This window comes from Globicephala melas, chromosome 14 (genome assembly GCF_963455315.2).
Source record: "Globicephala melas chromosome 14, mGloMel1.2, whole genome shotgun sequence".
Classification (NCBI taxonomy): Eukaryota; Metazoa; Chordata; class Mammalia; order Artiodactyla; family Delphinidae; genus Globicephala; species Globicephala melas.
In genome coordinates this window covers 31,765,679-31,786,326 of record NC_083327.1, presented here as the reverse complement: position 1 = coordinate 31,786,326, position 20,648 = coordinate 31,765,679, and the positions used below count along the sequence as shown (strand labels likewise).

The window sequence follows — 20,648 nt, the reverse complement described above, 5'->3', positions numbered from 1 at the left end:
TTGCTGCTTGCAATAACACAGCTGGATGATGCTTTGAGCTCACGCTAGACTGGGGCTCATCATTCATTCGCCAAGAACGGGCCTAAATTGTGCCTGTGGGATTAGGTCAATTTTAGTGGATCTACTTCGCCTCATTTGGTTACTAATTGGTTTCTTGTTTTATAAATCGAAATCTCATTTTCAGGAAATTACAAAAACCGTGCAGTCAGTCCATTGAGGTAATCCTTGGGTCAGGGGGTATTTAAATGGAAATGGCTCAACCGAGCACTGAGGGTAAAGCAACAGTGAAACTTCGCCCGGGGTTTCACGTGAAATGTGAGCTAGCCCTTTAGATCCAGGATAGATACATCCCTTCTGATACTACTTATGTAAATATGATAAACCAGACTTTAAGGGAGGAGGGGGGCGGGGAGAAGCAAAATTTATCTGCTAAGGTTAATGTGGCATATCTTGGAAATCTTCCAGAATAGATTATGTTTTCTTTTGTCTTTGGCCACTTTAGCTGGGGAAAATCCTTTCGTCTAAAACCCGATTTAGTTATCGCCTCCCTCCCAGAGCTCCTTTTCTCCTTTGCAAAACCCCCGTTCTCTCGGCCTCACCGAATTACAAGAGAATCTTTAGATCTTGTTCCCACTGTAATCCTGCCGCAAAGGGAGTTGGTTTCCTCCTCATTTTAAACAGACAATCAAAGGATTTGCGAATTTTCTGCGGTAGGTCAAGTGCAGAAACGAAATCTCAGCTTACCCCCCTCGCCAACTGAAATGGGGTGCGGGAGCGCGTCACTGCAGGCAGAAGGTGAGGGGGTCCAGGGAGAGGGGTCTCTAGCCCACTCGGGGCTTTTCGGGAGGTGAAACCCATGAGCAGGGCTTCGAAGGTGTCCTGGGCAGGCTGACTGGAGAGCTCAGCCCTGATATTAGGTCAGGAAAGCTCGGCAGGTAGACGAGGGCAGCCAGTCCCTTATAAAACATTAACCCAGGCATAACCGTGTGACGGAGCTTTCAACCGGGAACAGAAGAGAAGGCGATGCTCGGTGAAAGCAAAAGGTTCCTTAAAAGGTGGTGGTGGGGGTGTGTGTGAGGGCGGGTACAGGAAAGGGCGACGGAGGCCCCTGTCACCCTGCGCCCGGCCCGGCTGCCTATTAACCTGCCGGTAAGTCTTATTTTTCCCTCGTAGGCGCATACTAATGAGGCCGCAGCCCGAGACCACAACCAGCCTAGGCTGGCGCCGGGAGTTCGGAACCAGTACTTAACCCTGAGCCCAGCTCGGGGGATTTTCGGATGATTTGGGTCGGGAGGCGGCTCCCCGGCGTCCCCAGCCGCTGTGGGGGGACCTTCATAATTTTAGAATAAAGACCTGTGTTGGCTGCAGCCGCAGGCTTCGCACTCTTCCGGGAGCTGAGGAAGACGGGATTCCAGACACAAGGCGGCCGCGACCAGCTCCCTGCACGCCCGAGCGCCCGGCCCCTCGCCCCAGCGAAGCTTTGGGCTTTCAGGCCTCGGCTGGGCCCGCGGTGTCCAAGGGTCAGCGCCATGCTGGTCCCGGGCTCTCCCAGCAAGATCCTTTCCCCTTTCCCCGTGCGGCCTCCCCGGCTAACCCCTCCCCCCGCTTCTTCTGGGTGTGTAGGTGTGATCCGGGATGAAAACATGAACAGGTCGTGCCAGAAACCAAGGAGGATAGCTTGACTGAGACGGGAGGAGCGAAGGGAAGGTGACAAGGCGAAGGGGTGTGTACAGGCGGCTGTGGCGGAGGACCTCCGGAACGGTCCAGGGGGACCACAGGGCTCAGGGCAGTGGAGTCACTCTGGGGAGCAAAACTGGGGCGGGCTAAAGAATCAGGAGGGGTTGCCGAGACGCGAGGGAGGGAGAGGAGTCCGGGCGAGGGGTGGGGGCGGGGAACATCAGTGTTTGCAGAGCTGTGGGGAGATCGTTAGATTTATTTAAATGTGCAAACACCCAGAAAGACCCGATTCGAGCTTAAGGGGCGCTCACGGTTACTCGTTACCAGGGTTTTGATCGCTAGCTTCGGAAGCAGCTCCTGGCCAACACATTTCAGGAGTCCGACTCCGCGTTTTATTCTGCAAGATCCGCCTCCACCCCCATATTACAATGCGAGTGTTTGTCATTGGGTACTTCATAGTGATTTGTCCCGTAATGCAGTAAATCACCCCCCCCCATTTTTTGGTCACGTTTAACCTTGTTTAATCGTGTAAGCACAAAAGAATTTAACTACCTAGTTACACTAATTTCAGCAGCAACATTGTTAAAAGATATTTCCCATAAGTAGTGTAACCTCGGTCTTGGCAAGTTTCTTCTGCCTTATTTTTCATTTTCTTCCTGAAAACAGGTACTATAGCAGACTCCATATTAATTTTTTAAAAAATCAGCCACGGGCATACAGGGAGTTTTATTTTTTAGGCATCACCGGAGAAATGATGTGTGGCAAAGCCTGGAAAGATCTTAACGTGGTAGCACCAAGGAGAGGAAGGGGCAGTCTTTGTTAATAGATGATACCTGGGAAGCAGAGAAGAGGAATGATTCTCTACGTCCAAAAGGGAACGAAAATATTGTAAGACGGTGTTAGCACCTGAAAATAAGTGACTTTCAGAGAGCTTTTTCTTGGAGTAGGGAGGGAGCTGAGGTTAGGACGTGGAAAGGAAAGGCAGAGGCAGGACTGCGGAGGGTAGCTGGTACTGGAAGCCATCCACAAGCAAACGGATTTTTCCGAAGGGGATTAAAGTCAGAGGCCAGGGAAGGAAAATGGCTGGAGAGCCCCGCAGCCAATCAGAAAGCCCACCAGGACGAGCCGCAGTCTCAGGTCGTTCCCGGCGGGCAGCGGTATTCGCTGGATGGGTGGACACCCTCGGCCTCTTGATAAGGGTGATGAAACTTGGGGTGGGAAATAGTGTCCCTCGCCCATCTAAGCACACTAGTGAACCTACGCCAAAGTTATCGCTCTGGTGGTGTCGGGGCCCCTCTGGGCACAGACTGTCCCCAAGCTCGGCCACTTGTGGGGAGGGGCAGGGTAGGCGCGCTCAGCCAGGACCCTGCCCTTCCTGAGAAGCCCAGGCTGGTCGAGCAGAGCGAGAGGGAGTCTCACTTCTGTTAAACCTGTTAGAAGCTGAGCGGGCAGAGCCGTCATTTACCCTCTCGCGTCCCTGCGGTCTAGGTGGGGAGGGATCCCGGGTGGTATCGGGTCGTGTGTGCAAGCTTGCCTGGGTGACAAAACCGCGAAACTAGTCTCAAACCGCCAGCCGGGTCGGAGTGCGTCTTTTAAGGGTGTCTCTGTGTCTCCACAGGGCTCGGCGAAGCGTGGGGCCACTCGAGCAGGACCAGCCCCCTGGACAACGTAGGCCGCGAACTGGGCTCCCACCTGCTCCAGGTACTGACTTGGGCCTCCCGGCGGCGCACGTGCTTCGAGGGCCCGGGTGCCGGCTCCCGAGCCAGGATTCTTGTTTCCCGGAAAATGGGATCCCGTCCAGAGGTGGCCGTTTCGCAGCCCCTTCGACTCCTTGTAGAGTTAAAATGTTTAGCTCTTAACTTCGCTGGGTGTGGAAGGCGCCTCTCGAGGTGACAGTCGGCGCGTTGGGTTTGGAAGGGAGCCCGGTAAGGCCCGATTCAGGACGGCTGAACGGAGAGAGGGGGCGCCATCTGACGCCATTCAGCAGAGGGAACCAGAGGCCAAGCTGCCGAGGCCGGGCTGCAAAACCGTCCCAAATGAAGAATTTATCCAGGAAATAACGGGAATCTGGTAGAAATACCCGTCAGTGCTTTAAGTCCACACGTCCCGGATCCAGCTGCGTCCGCAACTCATTTCACCTCCTCCCTGTAGCCCCCGGGATCCCTCCTCTCTCTCCACGCGCCCTCACCCCAGGCCTGCCCGGGCCGTGTGCGGACCCTCGCGCGTACACACATACACCTCCCTGAGTAATGAGTTTATCCAATGTGGTGGCGCCCATTACCGCGCTGTTTGCAGTGTACACCGTTTTAAATTGCCCGTTGCCCGCGTAAGTCGCCTAGCAAATATTTAAAATAGTAAAACTCCCGGGGGCATTTTTAGGCTTGACACTTTTATCCCACCCTGCACCCCCTTATTCTTATTATTCAAGTCCACCACGGGCTCCTCCCGTGGGAGCCTCAAACCCGAGCAGCATCGGACTGGGGACTCTGAGCCCGTCTCCCTCCTGGACCAGACATGAGAAGCATCTTATGGCAGGAGTGCCGTGGCCTTTCCTGTCCCATCACTACACTGTGCCTCCTTCAATCCCAGAGGCCAAAAGAGATTTTGGTTTCATAGAGCAAAGAGAGGCCCTGTGTGAGCATTCCCTCCCAGGCCTAGCCTCCGAATTTAACTAAAAAGATTCTGTTTCTCCCCTTTCTCAGGGGAGAGAAAGTTGTCTTTCATCAGTTGTCTCTCAACAACTGACCCCCACCCAAAGCTCTCCATATTCCCAGCTAAGTTTCCTCATCAACGTAAACAAGAGAGCAAAACCCAAACAGTCCCTCACCCCTTCTAGTTCTTGCCCAGTCTTTTTCCTAGTGTTCATCCCAAATTCCTTGTAGGACTTAATGATCCTCCCAATTTCCATTGCTTACTCTGCCCCCCTCACTCCCACACCGCTTGCACTCTGGCATCTCTCACAGCTGGTGTGCTCTGCACAGGCTTCACAATATTTTGATATCCAACATAAGATGCTCATCTCTTATCACACCTGACCTTGTTCATTCCACAAACATAGGAGGCCCAACTGTATGCCAGATGGAAAGCCCTGCCCTCATGGAGCTGACACTCTAAGGAGAGCAGCCTTGCAAACCCACACAGGTGCACAGCATGGTATGACAGGTGGTGTAGGTGCCATGGAGAAAAAGAAGAAGGGGAAGGAGGCGAGCTGTGTTTGAGTGGCACCATTTTAAATGGGGACGGTTGCAGAGGACCTCACTGGGAAGGTGACATTTGGGCAAAGACTGGATGGAGGTGACACTGCTTACTTGACATTCTGCCTCTCCCTGGGTCTCTAAAGTAGCGGAATTTCCTGGATTATTCTCCCTCTCTGCCTGCTTTTCTAGGTTTTCCCACTACTGTCTGGTTGTAAAGGCTGGCATTCCCCCTAAGGTTCCAGCTCTGTTTCTCCTCTCACAGCTTCCTGGGTTATCTCAACCTCAACCAACACCACCACTTCAACTCCTTTCTTCTCATTTGCATGACCCCACTGGTTTCTTGTCTAGACACCCCTCCTGAGAGCCAGACCTTTATTTCCTACTGGCAACTGGACACATCCAAATGGAAATCTGCATATACCTGAAGTTTAGCATACCTAAGACAAGAATTCATTATCTCCTTCTTCCAGACTTCCACTCATACAAAAACTCACCAGGCCTCCCTAAATGTTCAGTGATCTTGAAGTCAGTCTCAGCTTCTCTTTCTGCCACCACAAATTCCACAACAGCCAGAACCACCTTTGACTTAGACTCTTCCCCCATCTCATCTTCCTTGTGACCACCCAAGTTCAGCTTTGACCATCTCTGATCTCCTCATTTCCACTCTTTCCTCCTACAGATCACTGTCCACATTCTGCCAGGAGAAAAAGAACAAAAACAAAAAAACACATCTAAGCATGCTATTTCCCTGCTTAGAAACCTCTGTTGGAATCTGATGCCTGCAGGAGCATCTCCAAATTCCACAGACTGACATCTCAAACTCTCCAAAAATCCAGCACCAGTGTAGTCCCTCAGCCTCATCTCTGGTACACCAAACTCATCAAACCTAAATACACCAGATCCACCCTCCACCCCCAGTCCCTGCTTTCCATACGCCATTCCTTCTGCCTAGGATGCCCTTCCTCCCTTCTCATGTTCAAGCTTCCTTTCAAGGCTCTACTCAAACAGCTCTCCTAAAGCCACTCTGGTTCTCCCCAGGCCTCTGGCCACTAAGTCTCCAGGCCCTCACAGCACTGTCTATTCAGCTGTATGTTCATTATATCTGTCTTTAGGCCAGTTGTCTGTTTTGGACTTCCAGATCCTTGAGAGCAGGATCTGACTCATCTTTATGCTTCACTGCCTGGACTGAAGCCTCATTCGCAGAGATAAAGGAACAGTGAAAATCTAAGACTCTTCTTCGTGGAGAGCCTGCCAGTTTGATGCATCAATGTACACACACACTGTAGCACTACTCTACGGACTTGCTGCCGGGAAAGCCTCCCATCTCCCAAATCCCCCTCTCCTGGACTCTTTCCAGAGCCACTGGCCTGCTGCCTTCTATCTACAAACCTTTCAAACTGCCAGCCCTTCCACATCTCCCAGTGCCTACTATTTCCCAAACCCTGCTAGCACTCTTTCCATTATAGAATATCCCACTATGAAACTCTCCAAGACTGACACAGGAAACTTCTGGTTTGCTCAGTGACCATCACCCCAAGAACCTAACCCACCTCTTATCACAGGCTGTGATTTTTTCCCCCCAGAATGTTTGTGTATGTTCCAGATATGCCTGCTTTGTCCATTTTGGTGAATCCTTAGTCTTGGAGGGCAGTAGCCTTGTCCACCACTTCCTAGAGTCTCTCCTAGGGTGCCGCATGTCCCATGCTTACAAATTTGGAATGAACAAAAGAGAGACTCTTGTGGCTGGTTTTCTTTGCTCTATTTCCTGCCAGGCCCTGTCTACTCCATCACTCTGCACTTCTGGCAGAACATCTCTAACTTCTGTATCCCCCCCACCCACCGCCAGTTTCTCTCGATGGCCCAGAGGGCTCTCCATTCAACGGTTTCTGTCTCCCCAGACCTTGGATGGCTTCATCTTTGTGGTGGCCCCAGATGGGAAGATCATGTACATCTCGGAGACAGCCTCAGTCCACCTGGGTCTTTCTCAGGTAGGTGAGTGGTCCACACCTCCAGCCTTCAGTTTACAGCCAGGGCTGGAGGTAGGGTCGGGTGGGGCTTTCCCAAAGCTTTTATAGGTGTTTCTGGGACTGGAAACATCTCAGCTGGCAGGAGGTCTGGATCTCCCTCTTTCTCTACTTATCCTTTAGCATCCACCAGCCAAACAATGGCTACCTTTTTGAGCTGCTACCATAAGCCAAAGATCATGGGAGGTGGTTACATACTCATGTCGTGATGTCTTCACCAGAACATTGCCAGGAAGCTACTACTATAACTACTTCAATTACTATTATTATTCTTTCCTCTCATAGATAAGGAAACTGAGGCTTAGATAGGTTGCAATAGGTAGCAGGCAGCAGAACTGGCATTAGAACTCAGGACCGACTCTAGAGCTGTGGCTCCTGTCCTCATAGCCCTGCAGACCTCCGGCTGAATCTTCCAGCCCCTCTGTGGGGCATCCCACCTCCTCGGAGACGGTGATACCCCCCTCTTTACAGGTAGAGCTGACCGGGAACAGCATTTACGAATACATCCACCCTGCGGACCACGACGAGATGACGGCGGTGCTCACTGCCCACCAGCCCTACCACTCTCACTTCGTCCAGGGTAAGGCGGACGCGCGCCGGCGACACTCCGGCCCATCGCAGCCCCGGTAGCTCTTCCTCCGTTAGCCGTGGCAGGGACATGGCGCCGCGCCGCCGGCCTCACGTCCTGCGCCTCCGTCCGCTCCTCTCTCCAGAGTACGAGATCGAGCGCTCCTTCTTCCTGAGGATGAAGTGCGTCTTGGCCAAGAGGAACGCGGGCCTCACCTGCGGCGGCTACAAGGTGCGTGGCTGAGAGGGGAGATCCACGCCCCGTGGCGGCCGCGGCCACCGAGCCTGGTGCAGGTGAACGGGGCAGGACCAGAGGCGCGTGCGGCGGCGTGGGAGGGAGGTTCAGGCCGCCGGGACCACAGTGCCCCGCACGCGTCACAGCGCCGGGCGCACCGCCAGGGCCATTAAACTTCGCGAGCACCTGGGGACTACGTTTTAAGATTGCATACGTCTCACTGGGGCCGGGTGCTGCCTGGCCGCTGGGGGTCTTAACCTGGGGCACGCAATGGGCCTTAGGGGTGTGTAAAGCGTCTGAAACTGTCGGTAACTTCGGTGGATTCGTAGAGTTTACTCACAGCGTCAGATTCTGCCCCCTCCCCTGCCAGAGGTTAAGAACCAGCGCTTTAGCTGGAATCCAAGTTTTTCTTGTTTAATAAGCACTAAACATGATCAGAATGCAGGTTCCAGGGCCCCACTTTGCGATCCGGATGCATTAGGGTTGGCCAGGCTCAGGCCTCTGCATTTTCCTCAGCTCCCAAGTGAGTTCACTGGAGCAGTACAGTCGTTCCCTTGAGACACGTTGGAGCCCCGATAACTTTGGACACTTCAATGCGCGGGCGTGGCCCACAGGCGTTTGTGGCCGAGGAGAGTCTCCAGATGTTTCAGTCCCTTCGCCCCCTTTTTGGATGTTTCCTGGCTGTGGCTGAGTCTCCCGCCCTCGCCGTCCGCCTCAGGTCATTCACTGCAGCGGCTACCTGAAGATCCGCCAGTACAGCCTGGACATGTCCCCCTTCGACGGCTGCTACCAGAACGTGGGCCTGGTGGCCGTGGGCCACTCGCTGCCTCCCAGCGCCGTCACGGAGATCAAGCTGCACAGCAACATGTTCATGTTCCGCGCCAGCCTGGACATGAAGCTCATCTTCTTGGACTCCAGGTGGGCGGTCAGGGCGGGAAGGGGTCACCCCTAGAGGGAGGGCGGCCCCCACTCAGTCACCGAGAGCTCCTCGTCTACCTTGTGAGCCCATTTTGCAGATGAGGCGACTGACAGGGCCCTGCGAAGTGAGGGTGGGCACCCAGCGCTGAGGCGGCTGTCGAGGGTGGGGACGGCCCAGCAGCCCGCGCTCATCCCGCCGGGGTTGCTCTCCGCAGAGTGGCGGAGCTGACGGGGTACGAGCCTCAGGACCTGATTGAGAAGACCCTGTACCACCACGTGCACGGCTGCGACACCTTCCACCTGCGCTGCGCCCACCACCTGCGTAAGGCGCCACGCTGCCCGGCCCGGGGCGGAGGACGGTGGGGGGAGGGGTGGGGGATGGTTGGAGAGGCCCTGCGGGCGCCTGCCCCAGCACCGGTCCCACTTCATTTCCCTCCTCATCCGCGGGCCCTCACACAGGCCGAGGGAGAGCCTCTGAGTTTCTGAGTGAAGTTCTCCCAGGAGGGGTCTTGTTCTCCTATTGATAGCCGCCCCCCTCCCCCACCAAGATGGAAGCGGAAACCGAGGCTCGGCCACTTGGCTCACGCGCGTTGACTCGCTTCAGCTTTGGATACAGCTTTGCTTTGAGTTTAATCTCCGAGACAGGGAACCTGAGCATCGGAGTTGAGCGGCCCAGACCTTCCGTAGGTAGAACATCGAGTGCCGGGAATCCCCCAACTTTAAGTGTTGCCCTCCTTGCTAACCGCGAGGGACCCGAGCACTCGATGCAAATGAACAGGACAGTCGGTTCATTTGGGAACGTTCTAACCAGAACGTTCTCTCCCTCCTGCCCTGGGAGCAGTTATCAGGGCTCACGGGGGACCCGCCCTCCCACCGACAGGGATTACATTTGGACCGGTTCAGGAGCGGGTCCGTTCACCATCAGCTGCCTTGTGTCTCTCCATCAGTGCTGGTAAAGGGGCAGGTGACCACCAAATACTACCGGTTCCTGGCGAAGCACGGCGGCTGGGTGTGGGTGCAGAGCTATGCGACCATCGTGCACAACAGCCGCTCGTCCAGGCCGCACTGTATCGTCAGCGTCAACTATGTCCTCACGTGAGTGCAAGTCTGGGACCCCTTTGCCCACTGCAGGCGACCCTGGTTTCCACGAGGGTGCAGGTGGTGGGCACGGCCGTGTTAGGCGAGACTGGGGTCCGCGGGGACGCCGGTTTTGACCCTGAGCGCCGGCTGAGGGGCAGCTCCAGCACTTTCGCCGCTATGAAGAGACTTTCTTACGTTCTAGAGAAAGATTTAGGACTTTTCCCATCCACAGTCCATATTTGCTTTCTACTCTCTCTCTTTTAACCTTTTAATCTAACTCTGCATTAAATAAAACAATGCGGCAGGAAAGAGAGAGAGAGGAGGGTCCCACGTACGGAGCCGTTTATAGTTAATAAACAGGACATCTGTTTCACTTTTTCAAAGCTGGGTTTGAAGTTCTTAATTTTAACCAGAGTCTCCAATCAAAGTTAAGAGTTCTGAGAGAGTGATTCCTTCCTTGAACCACAAAGGGGGTTTAAGTGACCAGGAGGGTCTAACTTTAACCTCCAGAAAGCAAAGGGACCCGACCTGAGCTAAGACTGCAAGTCTTGGCAGGCGCCCAGGCCCGGCTTGTTGTGCAGCATCCTCGCTGCGTGAGGAGCCGGCCTCGCGGTGCCACCTGCGGGCGCGGCTGGCTGGGCGGCCTCGGTGGCTGCATTGGAGCCTTACTCTTTCTAGAAACAATAATCATTTCTGGTTAGCGGTGTGGCCCTGCAGGCTGACCACGTGTCCTGGTGTGCCCCTCGTGAAGAAAGCACGTTCTGTGTAATGTTCGTGAAAATAAAATTGCTTGGGGTTGAAGCCTTTATGAAGAACGCTTTTGTGTGCAGAGTTACCTTTTTCTTTTTTCTTTTTGGTAGAGGTTGAAATTCTTGTGATTTTAGGTTACCTCAGCAGTTATTTACTTTGGAAGCATTGACACACCAGGGCACTTAGTAGAAATGCTATTTTGACATTAGGAAGTTGGTTAAAGGGTGCTATTTGGAATAAGACTGTACTATTGGCCATGAGGAGTAGATTCATTTCACGTTCTTTTAAATTAACAAATTAAAAATGTAGTAGTTGGAAATATTATGCTTGGCAATAAGATTATTTACTCTGTGCCCTGTTTAATAAGAAAATTTAAATCAGTAGGCTTGGAAAATGAATTTGGTTTAAATGAGGATTCAGTATTCAAGAATAATAGCTGGTTATTAAGAAGAACCTTTTTATTTCTTTCCTTTTAGTAAGTGGTATTAAAACAAATACTGTTAGGTTCTTGTAATAGCAAGAGAGCTGTGGATTTTAACAGAGAGCAGAAAACATACCAGTATTTGGGGTACCATGAAACAAAACCATCTATTTTATGAATGCAGTTTTTCATATTGTTAAAATAAACGTAAGAGAAAATGGCAAAACATAATTCATAAAATAAGCCACTTTGTGGAGTAGAAGTATTAAAGAGTGAAAAATTATGTCTGCTCACCATGGAAAGGAAATGGACATTCTTTAAGAAGGTGCTTTGTATGTCTGAGACATCACGAGCATTATACATACACTCTGTTCTATGGTGGGTGCCTGTGGTTATAATCATTTTTTATCAAACAGCGGGTATATAGTCACACAGCCCCATATAAATGATCAGAATGCAAGTTAGACCTCCCAATGGGTAAACTTAATTTATGTTTAGAGTCATTTTGAAATATTCTGTTTTGTTTTCCAGGGGATAAGTGTACTTCTTTCTTCTGTTGACTCTGTCATTCTTCACTCTACACACTCCTTCAGAGCTGCAGGATTAGGCTCCCAACTCTACATCAGATTAAAAAGATGTAATGAGGATAAATGATTTACAGAGGGAAAAATAACATCGCACACATTTTTCTGAATGTTTTATACCTCTGAATGAAAGTAGGAATAAACACACAGAAGCACACAAGATGAAAAGCTGAAATTGATTACCCTTTTATGAGGCTCAGCTCCAATTCTTTGTATAAAAATTCTTAGGACAATTTTTATAGCTGCAAATGTGGAAACTGCCTTAGATGGAATGTCATCAAGTGGCTCTGTGTGTGTTGACAAGATTTTCATAATGAACAGGTTGCAGTTTGTTTGATGTGTATATCACACATCTGGCTGGAAGTTACTAATTTACATTGTCTTAGCAAATTAAATAGATGGCTATTGATTCTCTATGGTAGCAGTGAACTACCACATACATTTGTTTCAGGGCTAGTTCTCTATGAAGCCTGAGAATGATAAGTGAATTCTTTCCAAATACACCACCTCAAACAATATACTTAAAACCACAAGCCCCCCCAAATAACTTGACAGGCCAGATGTTTTCCAAATTTAGACAGTTTAATAGCATACTTTGTGAAGGGGTTTTCATGTCATGAAAGTAGAGAGAATGTTAAGTAGTCATTGGTCAAATGAAGGTGTGGCATTTTGGTGGAAGCTACATTCATCAGAAACTCATTTTTTTTTTTAATTGGACAAATCTGGGAATTTATTTGAAGGATATTTTTAAAAATTCATTTTGAAATAATTTTATACTTTTGGAAAAGATGTAAGAAAGTGTAAAGCACCCCTGTATAGCCTTCACCCAGATTTTCACCAGTGGTTAGCATTCTGCCACTATGCTTTGGCATTCCCAATCTCTCCCTTCCTTCCCTTTCCCCCTCCAAATATATACACATGTACATATACATGCACAAATATTACTATCTTTTTAATGAACTATTTGAGAGTAAGTACAGCCATCATGCTCTTTTACCCCTAAAAGCTGAAGTGTGTGTTTCCTAAGAACAGGGACATTCACTCATATAACCACAGTAGAATTACGAAAAGCAAGAACTTTAACACAAATATAATACTATTATCCAATATACATACCTTATTCAAATTTCTCCAGTTGTCTCAATAATGTCCTTTGTAGAAAAACTTCTATTATTTTTTTAAGGTCCAGGATCCAATCCAGGATCACACATTGCATTCAGCTTTCTGTTTCGCTAAGTCTCTTTTAGCTAGAACATTTCCTCATGCCATTTTTGTTTTTCATGAAAGTGACCATTTTAAAGGGCACAGGCCCACTATTCTATACACTGTCCTAGAAACTCAGTTTTCTAAGTTCCTGGTGGTAAATTTATTGTTGAAGTTAAAATATGCCTAGAAAAATTAGTCATTATTATCTAACAAAAGCAATGATGAATAGAAATGTTCAGTAACCTTGTTTTTTTTTGCGGTACGCGGGCCTCTCACTGTTGTGGCCTCTCCCGTTGTGGAGCACAGGCTCCGGACGCGCAGGCTCAGCGGCCATGGCTCACGGGCCCAGCCGCTCCGCGGCATGTGGGATCTTCCCGGTCCGGGGCACGAACCCGTGTCCCCTGCATCAGCAGGCGGACTCTCAACCACTGCGCCACCAGGGAAGCCCCCTAGTAACCTTGTTTTAATAAGCGACTGCGACAGTGATTGTAGGAATTTTAGAGGCAGGTGGTGTTTTTACTGGCTTTTGTCTGACCACTGTACAAAATGTTGGTGTTCTGGAAATCTGGAGAAGAAAGAGAGAAGACATTATGATTAAATTTAAAATTTTTTCTTAGTTTTTCTCTGGGTCCTTGAGGTTCACTGAAGCTTGTATAGCTCTTCATTAAAACTCGCCCCCCCCGAAAAAAAAACCCAAAACAGGAAAAAAAAAAAAAAGCTGACCAGCTCGTGACTTTCTATAAGACACACATACCCTTTTAGCTTAAAAAAAAAAAACTTTCTTATAAACTTTGAGTGCCCACGGGGTTTGAAATAAGTGTTAAGTATGACAGGCCCTGCTCCCTGATTATTTTCAAGAGGAGAGGTGAATGGAGCTAGTGTCTAGTAACAGTGAATGTGGAGAAAGTCCGGAAAGTATGGAGAGTGAAAGAGAGCATACTGTGTAAAACCAAAGTAATTTTCTTGAATTTGTATGTCCTCGAGTTTGTTTAATTATTAGTGTTAGTTATTCATAGCCAGTTCAGAAGGAAAACATTAGTACTTAATGTGAAGAAGATTGAAAATGTGGAACACCCAATAAACTGTGAAAAGTAATTTCTAGAAAAATGAACAGTCTTGCTTCTCTTTATGTTTTAATAATTAAACTTTTTAAATCTACTTTTAAGGATCAACCAGTAAGGTGTAACAATCTCATTTTAAAATATTTTAAAACGTAAATTTTTCAAACATACAAAAAAGTTGAAAGAATAGTACAATGAATATCCATATACACATCATCTATAATACAAGCCATATTTGCTTTCTGTCTCTCTCTTCCTATATGTATGTCTATTTGTATATACATTTTTTTCTCCACTGAATCATCTTAAAGTAAGCTACAGACATCATGATACATCATCCTTAAATAACGTTCTCCTACATAGCCACTGTACGTTTATTACGGCACATTTTAAGTGTTCAAATTACTGTGTGTAGAAGGTTGCAAAAATATACATGAGATCTAGTTTACTGATGCCATTAAAGACAATCCGCCACTGAAATTCATCAAGTACTCACTGATGCGTGACCTCATTTAGGATGACTGATAGACAGTATTTTGTGAGGTGACTTCTGTAGGATATAGTAGTAAATGTTAGTGTATTTTAAACTAGACTTCTAATGAGAATTGTAAGCTAATACAATTCTGATATTTCGCTTGGAAAGTAAGAGAGAAGATTTTCAGAGTAATTTGGTAATTTTGGAATCAGATACATTTAATATCTTCAACCATTTTTTTGTTGTTATTGTTGTTGGTAAAGAAGCCTTCTCTGTTTATTTCCTAAGTTTAGAGTAGAACGGTGTTTCAGTGGAAAATCTCACATGCTGTTTTAGAGTGATTCACTGAACATATAGAAGAAAGTAATTTTGTTTCTTACAGTTTCTATCTCAGTGTTACAGAAAGCAGAACAAGTAGACACAATTTACATTAGTGGTCTATATAACACTTGCTATCTACTGAATAATCCTTTGAATTTGTAGAAAAGTTAGGGCAAATGCCAAAGGAGACATACTTCCTTCATAGAAAAGAAGAAAAAAAAGACGGTGTCTACACTGTAATTATTGCAGGTCCCATAATTTTTGTTCTTCTTTGCATAAAACCACTGTAGTTCTCACAATTTAAAAGGGTTTTTAAGTGTTAACATATTCTGTGAATATAAACCCTTACGTATCCTTACCATAAAGCAGCAGACATTAAAATATGCTCATATAAGTTTGCCTTTCAAGTGTGTTAATAGTGCTGAGCTAATTTGAGCACTTAAATTTTAAAAAAATTTAATTAATTTAAAGGCCCCGTGATATTATTGCTATTACTACTAGGAAACTTTAGAAAATGATTTTTAAAAACTTGACCAATAATTTGAGTAGTTATAAAAATGGACTTTATTTTTCTGGCTTTTGTAGCAAAACCACCCTTTTCTATTACAAGTAATGTCAAATGAAGCACCTTTTGACTTAGCAATCTACACCAAAATATGAAATAATTTATTCTCGTGCCTCAGATCGATGGAGCACGCATTGCATAGATTTAATGTTTTTGATCATGAAAAATAATAATCATGTACCAATGTATACCCATAAATTAGGTTTGATCCCTAATTGTGTTGAATTATTATTAGGATAATATTGAACATCAAAGCCCCTGTTGTCCTTTTCAAATGATCTTTTATGTAACTGAATAGTCATAGAAACAAATTGAAAACACATTTGTATAGACAGTAATTTATAACAACCAAAGCTATTAATAGTAATTAATAATAATTTTATAACTACCAAAACACTTTATTAAAGGAAAGGACTGGGACATTTAGTCTGTTTTACAGTACCTAATACCAGTACTCACTTAAATAATCTTATCCTTCATACACTTTTCACTAGTTGTAATTTTTTTAATCGAAATGATCTGTATTTAGTTTTGAATTTCTCATTTATACTCAACATTTTCCCTCTATGCTGAATACATATTTCTTTTAAAGCGCTGCCACATTCATTGCTTAATTTGCTCTTTTGACATCTCTGTACAGTGGTTGGGGCCAGGATCACACTCCCCATTTTCTAGGTGAGGAAGCTGAGGTCAGATCTGCTGAGTAAGTAGTGAAGCCAGGGTTAAAGCCTGGAATGTCAACTGTATTCCCCAGTTCTCTGTATGGTGATGGTGGGGGAGAAAATGTCTGGGAGAGAGGAATGGCTTTAAATGAGTAAGGCCTGTAGTGTCAGGCCACCCAGCTTCTGGATAGGATTTTCACCTGGTCTCACGATGGAACATTAAAACGCTGCCTCTGTGTTGCTGCTTCACAACTATGTTCAGGTATTGACAATTGAGGGGGTTAAATTAGCAGTGCTACCTTCTCAATGACATTCAATTAAGAATGTATCTTTTTTTTTTCTCCTTTAAGGGCATTTTCACTGTGTAAGAAAAAATGTGGCCTGCAAACATTTTAGTTTTTTATTGAATTGCTTGCCTTTAGATTACCCAGATACAATATTGCTATTACTAATTATTTCTTTTCTGCAACCAGATTTAACATTTTATGTTCTGGTTAAACAAAAGTCAGTGAATTGGCAAACCAAGTCATCCTTTTTTTTATCACATGAGACACCAAATTACCTCCTGTGGTGGCAAGCTATTTGAGAGAGAGAGAGAGAGAGAGAGAGTGTTTCTGGGGGTCAGCACTGGCCCTTTTCTGTTTTTGAAGGATAATGGCAGAAAAGGTTGTCCCCTGGGGACTGTGTTCAGGGGCTGGGGATGGAGAGCTTCCCAGCATGCTCTGAGCGGGTGTGTCATCCTCTGCCCCTTTGGCAGCGCTGCTGCCTGGCTGCTTCCCCTTCCGCAGGCCCCTCTGGCTTCCACTCCTTCCTTTGTTGTTACCCTGACCTGGATGGCACTGACTCACAAGACCTCCCCTTTACTTCCTGGGTGGAGGCCACTTGGTGCTTACTAAATGACCAGACTGACCACTCTTCTCTGGCTGTTGGGAGGAGAAGGGTTCTGATCTTTGAGTCACATCGTGGAAAAACATGGATCATTACATTTGAAGGCAGGGATTCATCCATGTTATTGTGAATGGATGGACAAATTCAAATAAGGCTTTACTGGAACTCCAGAGAAACATGTTTTTGTCTTTTGACTTAGTGTGGTCATGAGGCAAACGCTGTTATGTTTGGTACAAGATGTGTGTGTGTGGAGGTGGGTGGATTATGCATACCTTTTTTTTTTTAAATTGAAGCATAGTTGATTTACGTTTTTTGGATTATGCATATCTTGATAATTTAGTAAAAGGCTGCTACTTCCTTCCACTTATCCAGTGCTTTCCTCTCTGTTTTCTGTTCTCATTGGCTTGTGACATATTTCTAGATGAGCAGGCAGTGATAGAAGACTCATTTGGGTTGAAGTGCTGGTGTCTGTGTTTAAGCCATCATGCAAAAAGGATTGGTTGGAGTTTAGATGGAACCTGGAAATACCCGAGTGCCTATGGGTGGAGGGATTTAACATTCTGCCTTGTCTGAAGGAGTAACTTCCCATCTCCTTTCCCCCTGCTGCAGGCATCCCAAGGTCCAGAGAGCTGGCAGTGGGGAGAGGTGATCCATGGTGAGGGCAGGGCTAAGGGCCATGAGAGAGGAACTTGCTTTTGTTGGGCACTGACAACGTTAGGGGTCTGGCTGAGTCTGGGCCATCTGTTTACCATCTGTGACTTTTACTCTGGGAAGTTATATTGCACTAGGATCGTGATTTTGTTTTTTTAAAAGCACAGTATCATTCGAAGCAAACTGCAAGGGAAAGGCGTGGGCTTTGGTGTCAGATGGATCCAGGTTCAAATATGCGTTGCTGCATAATAGCTGTGAGACTTTGAGCACAGCTCTACACCTTTGACCCTCTGTTTTCCCATCTGTGAAATGGAGACATTTGCATACACTTTTTAAGGACCGAGGGGGATTAAATAAGATACTGTACGTATAGCACAGTACCTGGCAGAGAGCAGATGCTCAAAATATCTTTTAACTGTTGTTACTAGCTCTTGCCAATTATGTGACTTCAACTGAAATACTTTGGAAGGAGATGAATAATTCCCTCTTTAACTTGGATTTCAGGATCCTCGAATCCACAAATTTGAGTGTTTATTTTCTTTCCCCTCCCCAGTCCTTCCATTCACACCCCTCCAAGCATTGTGCTCTTTGTGTGTGGTGGCTTCTATAGTTTGACTAGGCTCACCCTGTTTTTCACTGGTGTCACTGTATGCTCTAGAGGGAGCTGAGATTTCTGCTTGGATGGAGGTAAGCCAGCATTTACCAAGTGCCTTATTTGTGCCAGGCAAGCTAGAAGGTGCCTTACATGGTGAAATGGTGTTTACAAGGAAAAAGAGGGTTCTAAGAAACTGAGGTTAATTTCTGAGGTTAATTTTGTTGGAACCAGTGTTTTGTCAATTTTACCAAGTCAGTAATTATAATTTAAAGTGAATAAAACCTGTGACAGTGGCATTTTTGGTGATCAGTGGAGGCTTTTGTATGTTCCCTATCTCTCTACATGGACTGGGTATGGCTATCTCACCAGTGTTTTACAGAGGATGGCAGATTGCAATGATTTATCGCATGTATACATGAAACAGAAGTCTTGGCTTCTCTTGAGTAGTTTACAATTTAGTTGACAAAATAAAAGAATTTCATTTAAATATTTAAGAACTCAGATTAGTCTAGTTTGAAATGATATGGTACACTTGCACTACTTGCTAAGGGCACAGAATTCAAAGGAGCTTTAAATGAAGGTGGAGGTGTCAGGGAAGGAGTAGAATTTTAAGGGTTGGACAGAAGTGGAATCTTTTGAGATGAAACAATGACTTCCACACATTTGTCCCATTGTTCTTTTTCCATAAGTATTTCTGTGACAGTCACTCTTCAAATTCGATTCAGCTGTGCTTGTCTCACTGCTCTTGTCTAAGCTGGGTTTCACTCTCTTTTTTTTTTTTTTGTGGTACGCGGGCCTCTCACTGTTGCGGCCTCTCCTGTTGCGGAGCACAGGCTCCGGACGCGCAGGCTCAGCGGCCGTGGCTCACGGGCCCAGCAGCTCCGTGGCATGTGGGATCTTCCTGGTCCGGGGCACGAACCCGTGTCCCCTGCATCGGCAGGCGGACTCTCAACAACTGCACCACCAGGGAAGCCCAAAGCTGGGTTTCTTTCTGTCTCTACCTTTTTACCTGAACTTTTTTTGTTGGAACTCAGCGTGTTCCATCAGGATTGGAAACTATTTTCCCCAAAGCTCGTACCTTTCCCAAATGAGTACTAGTATATCTTCAACATGTTCATTTGACTTTAATAATGAATATATATATTTTTAGCATCCAGGCATAGGACATAGTTTTTAAAGTTTTAAGGGATGTCAGTATTCTGAATTGAACTTAAAATCTTATTGAAATGAATACACAGTGGCGCCACAGTGGTATAATGGTTGTATTTAAAAAATTATTTGTAGGAAGTAAATGTGAGATATATATTAGGACAACAAACAGAAGCAGAATGGAGGAGAGGGAGGTGCAGAGAAGCTATGTGGCCAGCTCCAGATTTGCAGAACCGGAAGGCCTCCCCAGTGCGGCGTTTGACATTGTAATCCTACTACTAGAATATGATGCAGCCTAACCCCCAGGCTTCTTACTTAGATGTTTCAAACTCTGATAACCATAGGGACATTTTACAAGATATTTGAAAAATGTGTTATGAAATGAGATATCACTACATTTTATCATGCAATATCATATTAGTTAAGGGTTTGGGCTCTGGGTCTGTTGCCTATTTAAATCCCAGCGCTGCCACTAACTCTGTGATTGTGGGCAAATTGCCTAACTTCACTGCCTTTTTTTTAATCTGTAAAATGAGGGTAATAATTATATCTACCTCATAGAGTCATTGTGAACATTACATGGATAATGTGTGGGGTTCTTGGCACTGTGCCTGATTACAAAGTAACATGGGATAAGTGTAAATTATTAGGGTGATTATTTCAGTGAAATTAAATAGAATAATTTTTGACCTGCCAGTAAACGCAGAATAAATGTCTGTGAGTCTTTGGGCTGAAGGAGGGAAAGCACAAGTCTTCAGAAGGCTGAGGGTTGCCCAAGAATAAGTCACCAAACATTCTGAGGCATCTGGAAAGGACTGTGAGACCATCCTTCAGTTGGTTAGTGCTAATAGGTCTTTAAGTATTTATAAATGATTTATTGAGCACCTATTATGTGTCAGGCACAGTGCTAGGTTCTGAGGACATCGAAATGAACAAGACAATATCTGAAGGAAAAAGAAGTAAGCACAAGTCCAAGCTATAGCCTACCTTGATTTCTCCATAGATTTACTGATGACTGAGATTCCTTCCTGGGGGGAAGTGCTTCCATCCACAATTAGAAGGAAGAGGGCCCAAAGTACCTTGGGACTGTTAGGGCGCCCTTGGGGAATAAGCTTGCAGGGGCAGTCAGACTCCCCTCTGGTTAGATGGTGGGGAGGGAGCGGATGCAGTGAGAGGAGCCGGGCCTCTGGAGAGAGGGGTGTGTATGTGTGTGTGTGTGTGTGTGTGTGTGTGTGTGTGTGTGTGTGTGTGTGTGTGTCTGGAGATCATGATTGGCAGCAAGGTAACCGATTGCAGGCTAAGAAGTCCAATTTTAATTCTCACAAGGATATTACCCAGGGCAGGTCCTGTGTATCTCATTACCTGAGCCAGAGAGAGAGAGCAGTTGTGCCCAGGTTGACTTTTGTCCTGTTGGAATGATGTTGAGAGTAGATTTTTGTTCTGCTTTGACTGTGATTTTTGAATATTTTGTGGGGCTGACTTCTAATAGGGTTAAGCATCTCAGCAAATTTTAAATTGAAGAATCTCTCTAGAGTCAAAATAGTCTTTGCCGATTTATTACATTTTTAGGAAGTGTTGCTAATTATTTTAGGTTAATGTAATTAAACTTTTCTTTTGTAAAG

The 20,648-nt window shown here is 46.4% G+C and overlaps 1 protein-coding gene across 1 annotated transcript in view; it reads left to right on the top strand.

The window, feature by feature from the left end:
- SIM1 (SIM bHLH transcription factor 1) overlaps positions 1–20,648 on the top strand; it is a 66,385-nt gene that overhangs the window by 6,186 nt on the left and 39,551 nt on the right. The window contains exons 2-8 of the mRNA XM_030882962.2: positions 3,296–3,378; positions 6,773–6,862; positions 7,370–7,478; positions 7,612–7,697; positions 8,419–8,618; positions 8,834–8,940; positions 9,566–9,713. Of these exons, the coding sequence (XP_030738822.2) occupies positions 3,296–3,378; positions 6,773–6,862; positions 7,370–7,478; positions 7,612–7,697; positions 8,419–8,618; positions 8,834–8,940; positions 9,566–9,713 (823 nt within the window). The remainder of the gene's footprint in view (positions 1–3,295; positions 3,379–6,772; positions 6,863–7,369; positions 7,479–7,611; positions 7,698–8,418; positions 8,619–8,833; positions 8,941–9,565; positions 9,714–20,648) is intronic.